The sequence below is a fragment of the Gorilla gorilla genome, chromosome 13 (assembly GCF_029281585.2).
Source record: "Gorilla gorilla gorilla isolate KB3781 chromosome 13, NHGRI_mGorGor1-v2.1_pri, whole genome shotgun sequence".
In the NCBI taxonomy this organism is placed as follows: domain Eukaryota; kingdom Metazoa; phylum Chordata; class Mammalia; order Primates; family Hominidae; genus Gorilla; species Gorilla gorilla.
In genome coordinates, this window is record NC_073237.2 from 124111621 (window position 1) to 124125199 (window position 13579).

The 13579-nt window shown below is 54.9% G+C and overlaps 3 protein-coding genes across 10 annotated transcripts in view; 1 reads left to right on the plus strand and 2 right to left on the minus strand.

Moving 5' to 3' along the window:
• TOR2A (torsin family 2 member A) overlaps positions 1-2923 on the minus strand; it is a 3839-nt gene extending 916 nt beyond the window's left edge. The window contains exons 1-4 of one of the 3 annotated variants that reach the window (XM_004048635.4): positions 2687-2905; positions 1865-2130; positions 954-1129; positions 135-262 (exon numbers count right to left, since the gene is read on the minus strand). In XM_004048635.4, the coding sequence (XP_004048683.3) occupies positions 135-262; positions 954-1129; positions 1865-2130; positions 2687-2837 (721 nt within the window). In that variant the 5' untranslated portion in view covers positions 2838-2905. Of the gene's footprint in view, positions 1-134; positions 263-953; positions 1130-1864; positions 2131-2686 lie in introns of those variants that run through there. The other 2 variants (XM_004048636.5, XR_008668566.2) reach the window with 2 other exon arrangements.
• The window catches only part of TTC16 (tetratricopeptide repeat domain 16), a 22872-nt gene extending 16807 nt beyond the window's left edge, over positions 1-6065 (plus strand). The window contains exon 13 of the mRNA XM_063697040.1: positions 5934-6065. Within this exon, the coding sequence (XP_063553110.1) occupies positions 5934-5978 (45 nt within the window). The 3' untranslated portion in view covers positions 5979-6065. The remainder of the gene's footprint in view (positions 1-5933) is intronic.
• SH2D3C (SH2 domain containing 3C) overlaps positions 5871-13579 on the minus strand; it is a 47153-nt gene continuing 39444 nt past the window's right edge. For all 6 annotated transcript variants that reach the window (XM_055351207.2, XM_019033348.3, XM_063697039.1 and 3 more), the window contains 6 exons: positions 12127-12662; positions 10405-10520; positions 9351-9522; positions 7813-7924; positions 7237-7443; positions 5871-6475 (listed from right to left, as the gene is read on the minus strand). In XM_055351207.2, coding sequence (XP_055207182.1) covers positions 6300-6475; positions 7237-7443; positions 7813-7924; positions 9351-9522; positions 10405-10520; positions 12127-12662 — 1319 coding nt within the window. In that variant the 3' untranslated portion in view covers positions 5871-6299. The remainder of the gene's footprint in view (positions 6476-7236; positions 7444-7812; positions 7925-9350; positions 9523-10404; positions 10521-12126; positions 12663-13579) is intronic.

Sequence of the window (13579 nt, forward strand, 5' to 3'; positions counted from 1 at the left end):
AGTCACAAAGCTGGGAGTGCCAAAGCCAGGCTCAGAACTGGCGGGTCAGTGGGCAAAGCATGAGACCCCGGGAGAGCCTGGCCCCTGGGTGTGGGGTGAAGCCACCCGGGAGGGGGCTGCTGAGCCAGACTCACGGTGCGGGTTGTCCAGCACCGCGCGGGAGATGACCGGCTCCAGCTCCTGCAGGAGGATCTCCTCGCGGTCCCGCCGGCTGCGCCACGCCTCCAATGCCACCTGGTTGATCTGCTCGCCACCCGTGTTGCTAAAACCATGGGGGACCCAGGCTGAAACTCAGATGAGGAGTAGCACAGGGCAGGATTGGACCCTCACTTCCCCGCTGCCACCTGACGTAGGAACACGGCTCAGTGCGGGGAGGAGCCAACTCCACTGAAAACGCTCCACTTCCCCCTCCATGGTGTCCACATCCATGGCCCCTGTAATTCACCTACACATGCCACGTACTTTATAGTTTACAAAACACTTTTGTGTCCCTCAACTGACTTTCCCTCACTGAACTTCCAGGAAGGCATCGGGGCATCATTATTGGCCCCACTGTTCAGAAGCAGAGACAGAGGCTCAGAGAGGCGGAGCCATGCTGCCTGAGGAAACACAGCGCGGTTCTGAGAGCTGGGACTAAAGGACAAGAACTCTGTTCCTGTTTTTCCCAGGCCTGTGTCCTCCTCACCACAAAAGAGGGAAAACTTCTTGACCTGGCAGGGCTTCCACAAAGAAGTGGCGATCAAAAAGACCGAGCCCAGAATTTGCTGAGAATGTCCAAAGGGAAATCAACCAGGCGGAATGACAATGTCATCTCTGAGAGTGGCGGGGGGCACTGGGAAAGCCCAGCTAAGCCCATGAGGAATTGGATTCTGCTGGGAGCACAGGCTAAGGCTGTAGAGCTGAACCTCTGAGAAGTGGCCCCCCACTGTGCCCCCTGCAAAGCCGGGCCCCACCTGATGAAGATGAAGATGGCTTTGCGGTAATTGGTCCCGTATACCACCCAGGAGGAGCCCAGGAAAGGCCGCAGGACTTCCATCAGGCCTGGGGGCATCTTGTCCATCTCATCGAAGAGGAAGAGGGAGCGGCCACAGGCAGTGAGGTTCCCTTGGACCCAGCTCTTCAGATCCTTCTGTAGGGGAGAGACAGGAGTTCCAGGGGGGCTGGAGAAACTCCCCCAACCCCAGACCTCTTCCCAAACCAAAAACTAATCTCCTTTCTAGGGAAGGATGTGGTCTTCCAGAGAGCACCAACCTCTTAGTGAGACTGATGGTGAAACTGTATCCCAGATTGGGGCAGAGACTTGCCCAAAGTCACACAGCCAGTCAGAATAGGGACTCAAACCTCCCACTTCCCTGTTCAGGGCTCCTTCCACGACACCTGCTGCTTTCTATAAAAGGGGAAGGCTCCTTCCTGCTCCCTGAAACTACACAGCAGTGTTGACAGCTGAAACTGATCAGCCTGGTGGGTACCCTGCAATCAACAACAGTAGTAGTAAGAGCCAGTATTTCCCGATGCTTCCTCTGAGCCACAAATTGGGGCTGATTTCCAGCAAGACAACAGTGCAGATTATCTGACAAACATAGGTGCTCCATAAATGATATCTGCAATGGTATAATCTTATGTCCCTCACAACAACCCTGGCATGTAGGTACTGCCAGGGTTCCTTACTGCCCCAAGGAATCAAAGTACTCCCTGCCAGGTAGAATGGCACCTTCCCAAGTTCTGTGCAGGATGGGTCCTGAGGGCTGGGGCTGCAGCCGTCTGTGTGGCCTGGAGCAGGTGACTCTCCTGTCTGGGCTCAGGACTTACTCCCTAGGGTGGCACCCCATGGTGAGAACAGTGGTCAAGGACGCATCCAGCCTACCTTGTAGCGCTCGATGTGGCTGGGGTGGGGGAAGTGGAGGACGGGAGAAAAGTGGTGCACGCGGGGGCTGCGGAGGCCGCCCTGGAAGAGGTAGTGCGCCAGCAGGGAGCTGACATAGGATTTGCCGGTGCCGGTCCAGCCGTGCAGGGAGAGGACCAGCGGCTTGGTGGGGGCTGGGTCCCGCACAAAGGCCTTCAGCGCCTTCACCACCAGCGCCTTGGCCAGATGCTGGCCGGCCAGGTGCTGAGCCAGATCACACTCCAGACCTAGGGCCACAGGAGGATGGTGAGGACACATCCCACCGAGGCAGAGGTTCAAGGAGAACGTCATGTCTGGAACCTGGTCTGGGACTCCTGTGTCCTTACGTTTGTCCAAGCTGCCTATGCACATGGCACGCAAACCTTGGGGTCTGTGGCGGAAAAGAGCCACCTTCGGGCCTGATTCAGCTCGGCAGCGCCCCCACCAGGCGGTCCTCTAGATTGCACTCAGCCCTAAATGCGAGCTGTCAACGGGGTCAGCCGCAGACCCCGCCCATCCCCAAGGCGCACTGCACTTCTCCTTTGACGGCCAGGCCATTCCGGGGAGGCCCAAGAACTTCCACCAAGGGTTCTGCTGGCTGAGGCCTCTCTCCAGGTTGGCAGGGCCTCCTGGACCTCAACGGGTACCCTCCACCCTCCCAAGTCTGCGGGCCCCGCCCCTCGGTCCCACCCTCTGGGTCCTCAGCTTCACTGGCCGGCGCCAGCCGGGCTCCCAGTGCTCCCGCGTCTGCCCGCGTCCGCCCGCGTCCGCCCGCCCTTCGTTCCGGGCTCCCTGGCGCCTCACCCGGCAAGTCGGGCCGGAAGTCGCATTCGCAAAAGGCGCCCAAGTTGCAGCGCAGGGAAGCCAGGTCCCAGGCGGCGGCCGCGGCCGAGACCAGCCCGAGCAGCCCGAGGAGCGAGCCCCAGGGCCGGCAGCCGCGCGTCGCAGCCGCCATCCGGGTGAGGCCCGAGCTCGGTGTGGGGCAGCCAACTGCCTCGCCCGGGAACTGCAACTCCCGGCGTGCACCGCTCCGCAGCAGCCACGCCCATCGCCTACAACTCCCGACGCTCCTCTCCCCGCCTCCAAGGCCCGCCCGTCGTTCCGCAGCAGGACCAAAAGGTGGCCTCCAGGGGGAACCCGCGAACCGTCCAATCCGGGACGGCGGGCCGCGTTTCCATGGCCACGGTAACTAGGGGACCATCGTAGTGGCTCAGAAAGAATAAATAAAGGATTACGACCACAAAGGGCGACGTAACAATTGCAGCAAAAACTTGTGCGGAACCTTACACCTTGCAAAGCGCCTTTTCCATGCTCCTTTTTTCTTCTATATGACAAAAGTGCCGTCACTAACAGCTTTTGGTGAGCACTTACTCTGTGCCATTAGTGCTAAGTGCCTATATACCTTATAATATGGTAATAGTATCTGCTATCCAGAGAAATGGTGGTGTTCCAGTGAGATAAAGGCACACAAATTGTCTGGCTCAGAAAGTGATCAATACATGCTCATCAACATTCCGTTGTGTATGAAACAGGACTGTTCCTCACCTAGCAGCAACTGTGGCCAAATGCTTGGCATCAGTCCTGGGAGATGGGTTCTGTTGCTGTCCCCATCTTAATAAGGAGGAATTTGGGACCGAAGAGGTTAAGCCTCTTACCCAATGTCACGCAGCTGGTAAACAATAGAACTAAACCCAAGTCTGGCTGCTACCAGAGCCATAGTGCGTGGTTGCATGTTATCAGCCTCTCTTGGTCAAAGGATTCAGAAGGCAAAGGACTCCAGACGTTTGAGGTTCAGCGCACAGGCTCCCCAGGCCTCCAGCTTGGCCTGGATTCGTTTTGATCCACGTTGCCCACCTCCCCCACCCACTGGAGTAAGGGAACCAAGACAACAGCCTTCATGGCCCACCTCAAAGACCCTGTCCCTACCAACCTCAACACATAGTCACACACACACACACACACACACACACACACACACACACACACACACACACACGACTTCTGGGGCCAAATATCAGAACCTGAAAAAGAAATAAGTATTTCCGGCCAGGTGCGGTGGCTCATGCCTGTAATCCCAGCACTTTGGGAGGCCGAGGCGGGTGAATCAACATGGCGAAACCCCGTCTCTACTAAAAATACGAAAATTAGCCGGGCATGGTGGCAGGCGCCCGTAATCCTGGCTACTCTGGAGGCTAAGGCAGGAGAATCGCTTAAACCCGGGAGGCAGAGGTTGCAGTGACAAGAGTGAAACTCCGTCTCAAAAAGAAAAAGAAAGGAAAGGAAAGGAGAAAGAGAAAGGATGAAAAGAGAGAGAGAGAGAAAGAAGGAAGGAAGGAAGGAAAGAAAGAAAGAAAAAGAAAGAAAGAAAAGAAAGGAAGGAGGGAAGGAAGGAGAAAGAAGAAAGAAAGAGAAGAAAGAAAAAGAAAAAGAAAGAAAGAGAGGAAGGAAGGAAGGAGGCCGGGCGCGGTGGCTCACGCCTGTAATCCCAGCACTTTGGGAGGCCGAGGCGGGCGGATCACAAGGTCAAGAGATCAAGACCATCCTGGCCAACATGGTGAAACCCCGTCTCTATTAAAAGTACAAAAATTAGCTGGGCGTAGTGGCGCATGCCTGTAATCCCAGCTGCTGGGGAGGCTGAGGCAGGAGAATCGCTTGAACCCGGGAGGCAGAGGTTGCAGTGAGCTGGGATTGTGCCACTGCACTCCAGCCTGGCGACAGAGCAAGACTCCATCTCAAAAAAAACAAAACAAAACAAAACAAAAAAAAACAAGAAAGAGAGAAAGAAAAGGAAGGAAAGAAAGAAAAGAAGAAAATGAGTAGTTCCCACTATCAAGGAGAAAAAAGGAGAGAAGTCTGGGTCCAGGAAGCCAGGTGGAGCCTTTCCCACTCTGCTGCTGTGACCCGGGAAAAGTCCCTTCTCCTTTCAGGTACCAGTCTTCCAGAGAGGAGTTGGGATCATAGATTTCAAAAAGCCCTTCCACCCCAAATCCTCGGATTTTTGGTTGTGCATTTGTGGGAACTGTTGCCATGGCATCCATCCCAGGGCAGGGCAGGGGATAGGAGCACTGGGTTGGAATTAGCTATTTATCTCTCCAGCTGGTCTGTGAGCTCCCAGAAAGCAAGGATTGGGTTTTCATACTTGCTGTAACCCTGGCTCCTGGCACAATCTGGACTGTCCCAGGTGCTAAAGAAGTATTTGTTGTTGAGTCCTAATTAGGGAAAATGAGTCATGCTGATGGGACCAGGGGAAAGCAAAAAGAGAAAGTAGATAAGCTCGAAGTCTGCCTTTTTTTTTTTTGAGACGGAGTCTCGCTCTGTCGCCCAGGTTGGAGTGCAGTGGCGCGATCTTGGCTCACTGCAAGCTCCACCTCCCAGGTTCACGCCATTCTCCTGCCTCAGCCTCCCGAGCAGCTGGGACTACAGGCGTCCACCACCACGCCCGGCTAATTTTTTGTATTTTTAGTAGAGACAGGGTTTCACCATGTTAGCCAGGATGGTCTTGATCTCCTGACCTGGTGATCCGCCTGCCTCAGCCTCCCAAAGTGCTGGGATTACAGGCATGAGCCACCGTGCCTGGCCAGAAGTCTGCCTTCTTGATGGTTCAGGACACACAGCCCTCCTGTGCCCAACTTCTCACCGGACGCATGTAGGTTAGCCCACTGCAACCTTGGCATTATCAGTACTGCAGAAAGCCCTGTTCAGCACACAGCAGAAATGCCATCCCATAAAAACTCACAGCAAGGCTTTGTCTCTTTGCAGTCAGCTCCTCTTCTGCTGATCTGCCCGTTGCTACCTTGCAATGCATTTTCATGCTTCCTGTAATAAATCTGCCTTTCTTTACCTACAATTGTCTTGGTAAATTCTTCTTACTCCCATGCCACTGGCCCCAGATACTCGGCACTCACTCACAACATTTGTTGAATGAAGTTTTCTACCTTTCGCCTGAGAAAAGGTGCTTCCTTCTACCCCAGGAGCCCGAGAGACAGAATAAAGAGTCATAAAAGTTTATTATATGAAAGAAATAACATGGCTTCTATACATCTATTTACAGAACAGAGACTTATTTACAGTGAGATGGAGGCCTTGGTGTTGGTGAGGGACAGACGGAGAGTGAGGAGGCATGAGCAGCCTGCCTCCCATGGCTCGAAAACAGGGAACCCCAGCAGGAAGGGGAGCAGCAAAAGCTGGTGGGGGAACCGGCGTTCCTGTTCTTCCTCAACGGAGACCTGGTGAGCATGTAGCAGGTGGGATGGAACCCAGGGTCCACGCAGGACCCTGGAGGTGCAAGGGAGATGCTTGAGTTGAACCCAGAACATTCTTGGGTTGATCACAGTGTCCTTGGGGTGCTCTGGGGAAAGGTCTGTGCCCCTCTGCCCCTGACGCTGTCCGCAGCTGCAGAGGGGAAATGTTCCTGGGGTCACAGCTCGCTGGAGCGGACAGCAGGTTCCAGCTTGTGGGATAGGGCAGTGAGGACCTTGTCGAACTTCTCATAGCGCCGGGCCTGGCTGCTGCTGGCACCCTGACTGCCCCAGAGGAGGCGCATCTGGAACTCCGTGCTGAACACCTCCAGGAGCTCCGGCCGGGCCTGGAACCCTGCAGTGTTGGGGCATAGGGTCAGGGCAGAGGCTGGGGTTCCTGTCCAGAGCCCTAGCATTCTTCAGGACCCCCCTGTTAGGGACCTCCCCTCAACTCCACCAGGGATCCAACAAGGTTTGTGAATCAACATGACCCTGTAGTTTAGCATCTTTGTCCTGTTATTTGCAGCATATAATTTAAAAATGACTAGACCATAAAATATTAATGTTAAATATGTTTGCAGATTTTTGGTGATTTTTTTTCTTTTTTCATATTTTTCTGTTAAGTTCCAAATTATTTCCTAAGAAAGATGTATACATTTTAGGCTGGGTGCGGTGGCTCACACCTGTAATCCCAGCACTTTGGGAGGCCAAGGCAGGTGGATCACCTGAGGTCAGGAGTTCAAGACCAGTGGCCCAACATGGTGGAACCCCACCTCTACTAAAAATACAAAAAATTGGCCAGGTATGGTGGCTCACGCCTGTAATTGCAGCTACTCGGGAGGCTGAGGCAGGAGAATCGCTTGAACTTGGGAGGCGGAGGTTGCAGTGAGCCGAGACTGTGCCACTGCACTCCAGCCTGGGCGACAGTGTGAGACTCCATCTCAAAAAAAAAAAGAAAAAAGAAAAGACAAGACATGAGAGGAAGGGGTCAGGGAGACAGGGCAGGACAGAGGAGTGGAGAAATGTGAATGGATGCCTTGGAGGAAAGGGAAGCAGTGAGGCAGGTGGAGGGAGGCCCAGGCCTGCAAGCCCCCCAAGATGCCACCCGCCACTCACCCTGCAGCTTGACTTCAGCATTGGTGTGGTACAGGCCTCCGTGGTGTGCCACTGTGCGGGCGGCCTCCAGGTGAGCCAGCACCACCTCCACGCCATGCTCCGTGCTGCCCCAGGGCTCAGGGCCCTCTGGTGGGGCCGAGTCACACTCCAGCAGGGTGATGAGGGGCAGCACATGAGGAAACGTGGTGTTGCTCAGTGGCGGGCCTTCTGCAAGGAGAAAGGCAGCAGGCGCTTAGAGATCCTATAGTGCCCCACCATCCACTGCAGTCCTGGAAGCCGAGGTGCAGGAGGGAACGGGCCTGGCTGAGGTCCGGGAGAGAGCCCCAAGGGCTCCTGACTCCTGGGACAAACCCTTTCTTTCGGATTCCCCCAACTGAACCCACTGCAGCCCTGGCCCAGCCCCAAGGGCTGAGCCTGGACGTGAACAGGGCTGACACAGCGGCCAGCAGGAACAGTGAGCTCAGGGAAAGTAGCTTGCACAGAGCTCAGCCAGGTTCTCATCACTGTCCATGCTGGGAGTCTTTGCCACCCCAGGGAGGGCTGCAGCCTGTCCAAGGTCACGCAACAAGGAAGTACCTTTGCCCTCGTTGAGGCTCTTGAGAAAAGGCTTGAGCTTCTTCTCGTACAGGATGGCACCCTCTGTGTGTCGCTGCCGCAGGGTCACCCATGTCTGCTCCAGCCGAGAAATCTGGGGAGGCCAAACTGTGAGAGACCAGCCAGGCAGAGGGCCTGCAGGGGCCACCCTGCTGCCCTGCTGAGTGGACACCCAGATGTGGGATCGTTATTATTATTATGGCCATCCTTCATGTACCAGGGACAGTGATGACTACTTTTCATGTCTACCATGAAGCTCTCACAACCCATTTTACAGATTAGGGAACTAAGGCTCAGAGACGGGAATGACTTGCCCAAGGTTATTCTGAAAAAAAGTGGCAGAGCTGGGTGGGAGTTGAACGCAGGACACTGCCTCTGGGAACTTGTTGTTCTTATTTATTTATTTTTTATTATTTTGTTTTTGAGACGGAGTCTCATTCTGTCACCCAGGCTGGAGTGCAGTGGCACAATCTCAGCTCACTGCAAACTCCGCCTCCTGGCTTCATGCGATTCTCCTGCCTCAGCCTGCCGAGTAGCTGAGACTACAGATATGTGCCACCACGCCTGGCTAATTTGTTTTTATTTTTAGTAGAGACGGGGTTTCACCATGTTGGCCAAGATGATCTCAATCTCCTGACCTTGTGATCCACCCACCTTGGCCTCCCAAAGTGCTGGGATTACAGGCGTGAGCCACCGCGCCTGGCTGTTGTTATTTATTAGTCATAGGAGAGGCAGGCTCAGCTCTGAAGTCAGCCAGACCTGGTTCAAGTCCTAATTCTTTCAGCCTCTGACCGTATGACCTTAGGCAAGGACTGCTGTGTCTCAAACACTCCATTTGTAAAATGTGGACGCTAAAGGCACCTACTTCATGAGATGGTTCTGAGAAATCACTGCTGGTTAAGCACTTAGTATGGCACCTAGCCTATAGGAAATACTCACTAAATGGTTGCCACTTTCTTCTTCTTCTTCTTTTTTTTTTTTTTTTTTTTTTGAGACGGAGTTTCACTCTGTTGCCCAGGGTGGAGTGCAGTGGCACAATCTCGGCTCATTGCAACCTCTGCCTCCCCGGTTCAAGCGATTCTCCTGCCTCAGCCTCCTGAGTAGCTGGGATTACAGGTGCGCACCACCACGCCTGGCTTTTTGTACTTTTTAGTAGAAACGGGATTTCACCATATTGCCTAGGCTGGTCTTGAACCTCTGACCTCGTGATCCGCCCGCCTCAGCCTCCCAAAGTGCTGGGATTACAGGCATGAGCCACAGCGCCCGGCCTATTCTTATTCTTTAAACTCATATAATACTCCTCATTTGTTTTATTTTACAAGCGAGGAAACTGAGGCCCAGAGAAGGGGAAGAACTTGCTGTGGGTCGGCACTTGCAGAACTCAGTTCTCCCGGGTAGTCTCACCAATGCTGCCTAGAAATTCCAAAGCTCCTCCTGATTCCATACACAGCCATCCCAAAGGCACCCCAGGGCTCTTCCAGACAGTCTACCGGGTGCCAGCTCTGCGCGGCTCTCAGTACCTGGGCCATGTCCAGGGCACCCATGACCGCCGCGAAGCTGAACATGTTGCCCATAGTCCCCCGCAGCTCGGCCGCCAGCTGAATGGTCTTGTGCAGCAGCGCTGCCCGCTCCTCCGCAGAGCCGGTGCAGCCCAGGATGTCCACGGCCAGCATGATGGACATGGTGTGGAACCTGTCAGAGCGGCGGGGTCAGAGGCGGTGGGCTCGGGGACAGGGGTGAGGGGTGCGGGCCTGGGGCGCTGCCTGTGGTTGGGCCGGGAGAGGCGGAGGGCGGAGCCAACGTTAGAGGTTGTAAGGGTCAATGGGATAAGGGGGCGCGGCCAGAGCGTGGAAAGCAAGGCCTCGGGCTTCTGATTGGTCAGCATAAGTCGGGGTGGGGCCAGAGCTGTGGGTCAGCAGGGAAATGCATCACGCAGAGTAGTTTTTTTGTTTTGTTTTTTGTTTGTTTGTTTGTTTTTTGAGACGGAGTCTCGCTCTTGTCGCCCAGTCTGGAGTGCAATGGCGCGATCCCGGCTCACTGCAACCTCCGCCTCCTGGGTTTAAGCGATTCTTCTGCCTCAGCCTCCAGAGGAGCTGGGATTACAGACGCGCGCCAACACGCCCTGCTAATTTTTGTATTTTTAGTAAAGACGGGGTTTCGCCATGCTGGCCAGGCTGGTGTCGAACTCCTGACCTCAGGTGACTCGCCCGCCTCGGCCTCCCAAAATGCTGGGATTACAGGCTCGAGCCACCGCGCCCGGCCAGGCAGAGCAGTTTTAAGAACGAACAAGGAGGAGCCCCAGCTGATGGGCGAGGCCAGGCTGATGGTCAAGGGGATGACTGGTCAAGGGGATGCGAAAGGAAGGCGAATGCGGAGATACAGGATTCAGTCTTTGGGAAATCAGCCTGTTTAGAGCGGGTTATCAGGGCTTGCGATTGGTCAATGGGATGGGAGGCGTGGCCAGAGCCCCCTGGGAGCCGAGCTGAGGTTGTGATTGGCCAACCCGCCCCGTCCAGCGGGGAGTGCGGTAGCCGGGGGTTCCCCGCGAGTCCCCGGGTGCCGGCGCTGTCTCACCTTTCCAGCAGGTCTAGGCGTAGCTGCCGGCCATGGGGGAGGGTGAGCAGTTCCATGCCCCAGCGGACTCCCATTAGGGTCTGCATCTCCTTGGTAACGCCCAGTATCCTAGCAACCTGCAAAGACGCCCAGAGGGCTGATTAATATCCTGTCAGGGCTGGCCCCAGCCATCTGGGAGTCAGAGAGCTTTATCTAAGGGGGTAGGTAGCCTGGTTGGGAGGCGGGGTTTGAATTCCAGCTCCACCGCTAACCCTCTGATATGGAGCAAGTGACTCTGCCTTTCTCAGCGAGCCTCAGTTTCCCCATCTGTGAAGTAGGAATTAATAGGAAAATGCCCAGAGGTGCCTGGCAATTAAATATTCAGTTACGGTTGGCCAGGCGGGGTGGCTCACGCCTGTAATGCCAGCACTTTGGGAGGCCGAGGTGGGCGGATCGCCTGAGGTCAGGAGTTCGAGACCAGCCTGGCCAACATGGCGAAACCCCATCTCTACCAAAAATTCAAAAATTAGCCGGGTATAGTGGCGCGTGCCTGTAGTCCCAGCTACTTGGGAGGTTGGGGCAGGAGAATCGCTTGAACCCAGGAGGCAGAGGTTGCAGTGAGCCGATATCACGCCACTGCACTCCAGCCTCGGTGACAGAGTGAGACTCCATCTCAAAAAATAAAAATAAAATAAATAAATAAATAAATAAATATTCAGTTAAGGTTAAGAGCCGGATACTTGTTCATTGCAGAGGGAAACCCTGAAGCCCGGGCAGGGAATGGGCTTGCCCAAGGTCACACACTGGGCCTAGAACCTGGGTCCTCCCTGCCACCCTGGACTCTTCATGGAGTGACATCTTTGCCTTGTTTCTTTTCTTGCTTCCCGCGCTGTGAGACCAGTATAACCCAATAATCAGTTTCTCCCAAACTGTGAAAGGAGAAACTGAAGCAAGGAGAGAAGTGGGGTCTTTAGATGTTCAAAGATTTAACAAAGCTAAGGCCCAGGCACTGACAATTTATGGGCCGAGGAGGTAATGATTTCTGCTTATTTGTCCAGTGGGGGGGGTGGGGGGGTGGGGGCGGAGAGTCAGGCCTTTTCTAGTCCCAGGACAAGCTGGCTAACCCTCAAGAGGCTCTACGGCACACTAGAGAAGTGTCCCCAACTGCCTCAGGGAGCCAGAGACCACTGGGTTTCAGGGCTGCCCAGTTTTAGTGCCAAACTGACATCTGGAGGAAGCAAGGATATCTTATGTACTTTTTTTTTTTTTTTGAATAGTGTCGTTCTGTTGCCCAGGCTGGAGTGCAGTGGTGTGATCTCAGCTCACTGCAACCTCCGCCTCCCAGGTTCAAGTGATTCTCCTGCCTCAGCCTTCCAAGTAGCTGGGATTACAGGCGCCCACCACGACGCCTAGCTAATTTTTGTATTTTTAGTAGAGATGGGGTTTCGCCATGTTGCCCAGGCTGGTCTTGAACTCCTCACCTCAGGTGATCCGCCCGCCTCGGCCTCCCAAAGTGCTGGGATTCTGGTGTGAGCCACCACCCCCGGCCTTTTTAAAAGGAGAAACTGGAGGCCCAGTGAGGCTAAATGACCAGCCCAGAGTCACAGAGCAGGCAAAGGACAGCCATGGAGCTAGAATCCAGGCCCACCTGCTGTACTTGGGGAATCTGGGAGCCAGCTTCTCACTGCCCTGCCCCACAGAACAGAGATGCTCCCTCCACCCCAGTGCACAGCCAGCACCTACCAGGCAGTCCACCTTGGTGACATGCCGGGCCAGCGTCCGGGCATCCACTTCTGCCAGCAGCTCCTTGACCTTGCGCAGAAGGCCCACCTCCAGTGGCCGGTTATCCCTGGGGATCAGTAGTGACTGGAAGGTGGCCGGGTTGAAGGAAGAAGTGACTTCCATGATGGGGACTGTGAAGGTCTTGCCCCAGTCCCCTTCAGGGGCCCCATTTTCTGACAGTTCCTTTAGCCTCTCCCCATAGCTCCTGGCCTGCTGGCTGGAGGTCTCAGTCGCTGCCCACTCTCGGCTGCCACGCACGGGAGGCTGGAGCTGGCAGTAGTGGCCAGAGTCCGGGTCACTGTAGCTGCTGAGTGATGGTGACGGGGAGGCCTTGCCAAGGGTGTGGGAGGGGCTGGTGTGGGGGCCCTTGTCTGACTCCCCATGGGTCTTTGGGGCACTTCCGGGACACAGCTGGGGCTCACTGGAACGGCGGGCGACAGGGGAGGCAGGCAATGCTGTGGCAGAAGGGGCTGCAGGGGCGGCATGGACGCGGGTTACTGCAGAAAGGTAGAGAGAGAGGCCCCGTTATAGCAGCTCCCCACCAAAGTGAGATTCCCGCACCCCTTCCCAAAGAACAGGCTCCCTCACTCCTTGTAGGGAGTACAGAGGTGATGTCCCCACCTCCCTGCATCACCAGAGACCAGGGCCGGTTGATTCTGGCAAGCTGACCAGCCCAGGTGATGCTCTGAAATCACCAGGACCCAGGAGTTTGCATGGCCCCACCCTGAGGCTGCTGCAGCCTTGGGGACCCACTGCTTGGAGGAGCTTCAGTGATCCGGGGAAGCTGAGTACCTGCTGGAGTTTCTTGTACCACATGTGATTGTTTCTCGACGAATTAGCAATAATGATTTCCTTTTTTTTTTTTTTTTTTTTGAGTCACTGTCTCGCTCTGTGGCCCAGGCTGGAGTGCAGTGGCGCCATCTAGGCTCACTGCAACCTCCACCTCCTGGGTTCAAGCAGTTCTTCAATTCTTGAGCCTCAGCCTCCCGAGTAGCTGGGATTACAGTCATGTGCCACAACGCCCGACTAACTTTTTTTTGAGTCAGAGTCTCGCTCTGTTGCCTAGGCTGGAGTGCAATGGCATGATCTCAGCTCACTGCAACCCCCGCCTCCCAGGTTCAAGCAATTCTTGTGCCTCAGCCTCCCGAGTAGCTGGGATTACAGATGTGCGCCACCGCGCCCGGCCTGAATTAGCAATAATGATTTGTTGCTAAACCTTGTGTGCTAGGAGCTGGCAACATGCTGGAGACATAATGACAGTAAAACCATCATCAAACCTCAAAGGCGATATTTACTAAGCTCTTAGTGCCTGCAAGACCCTTCTTTGTACCTCAGTCTATTTAATCCTTTCAATGTCCTAGGAAGTAAGTACTTTTATAATCCTCATTCTACAGATGAGAAAAGTGAAGCTCAG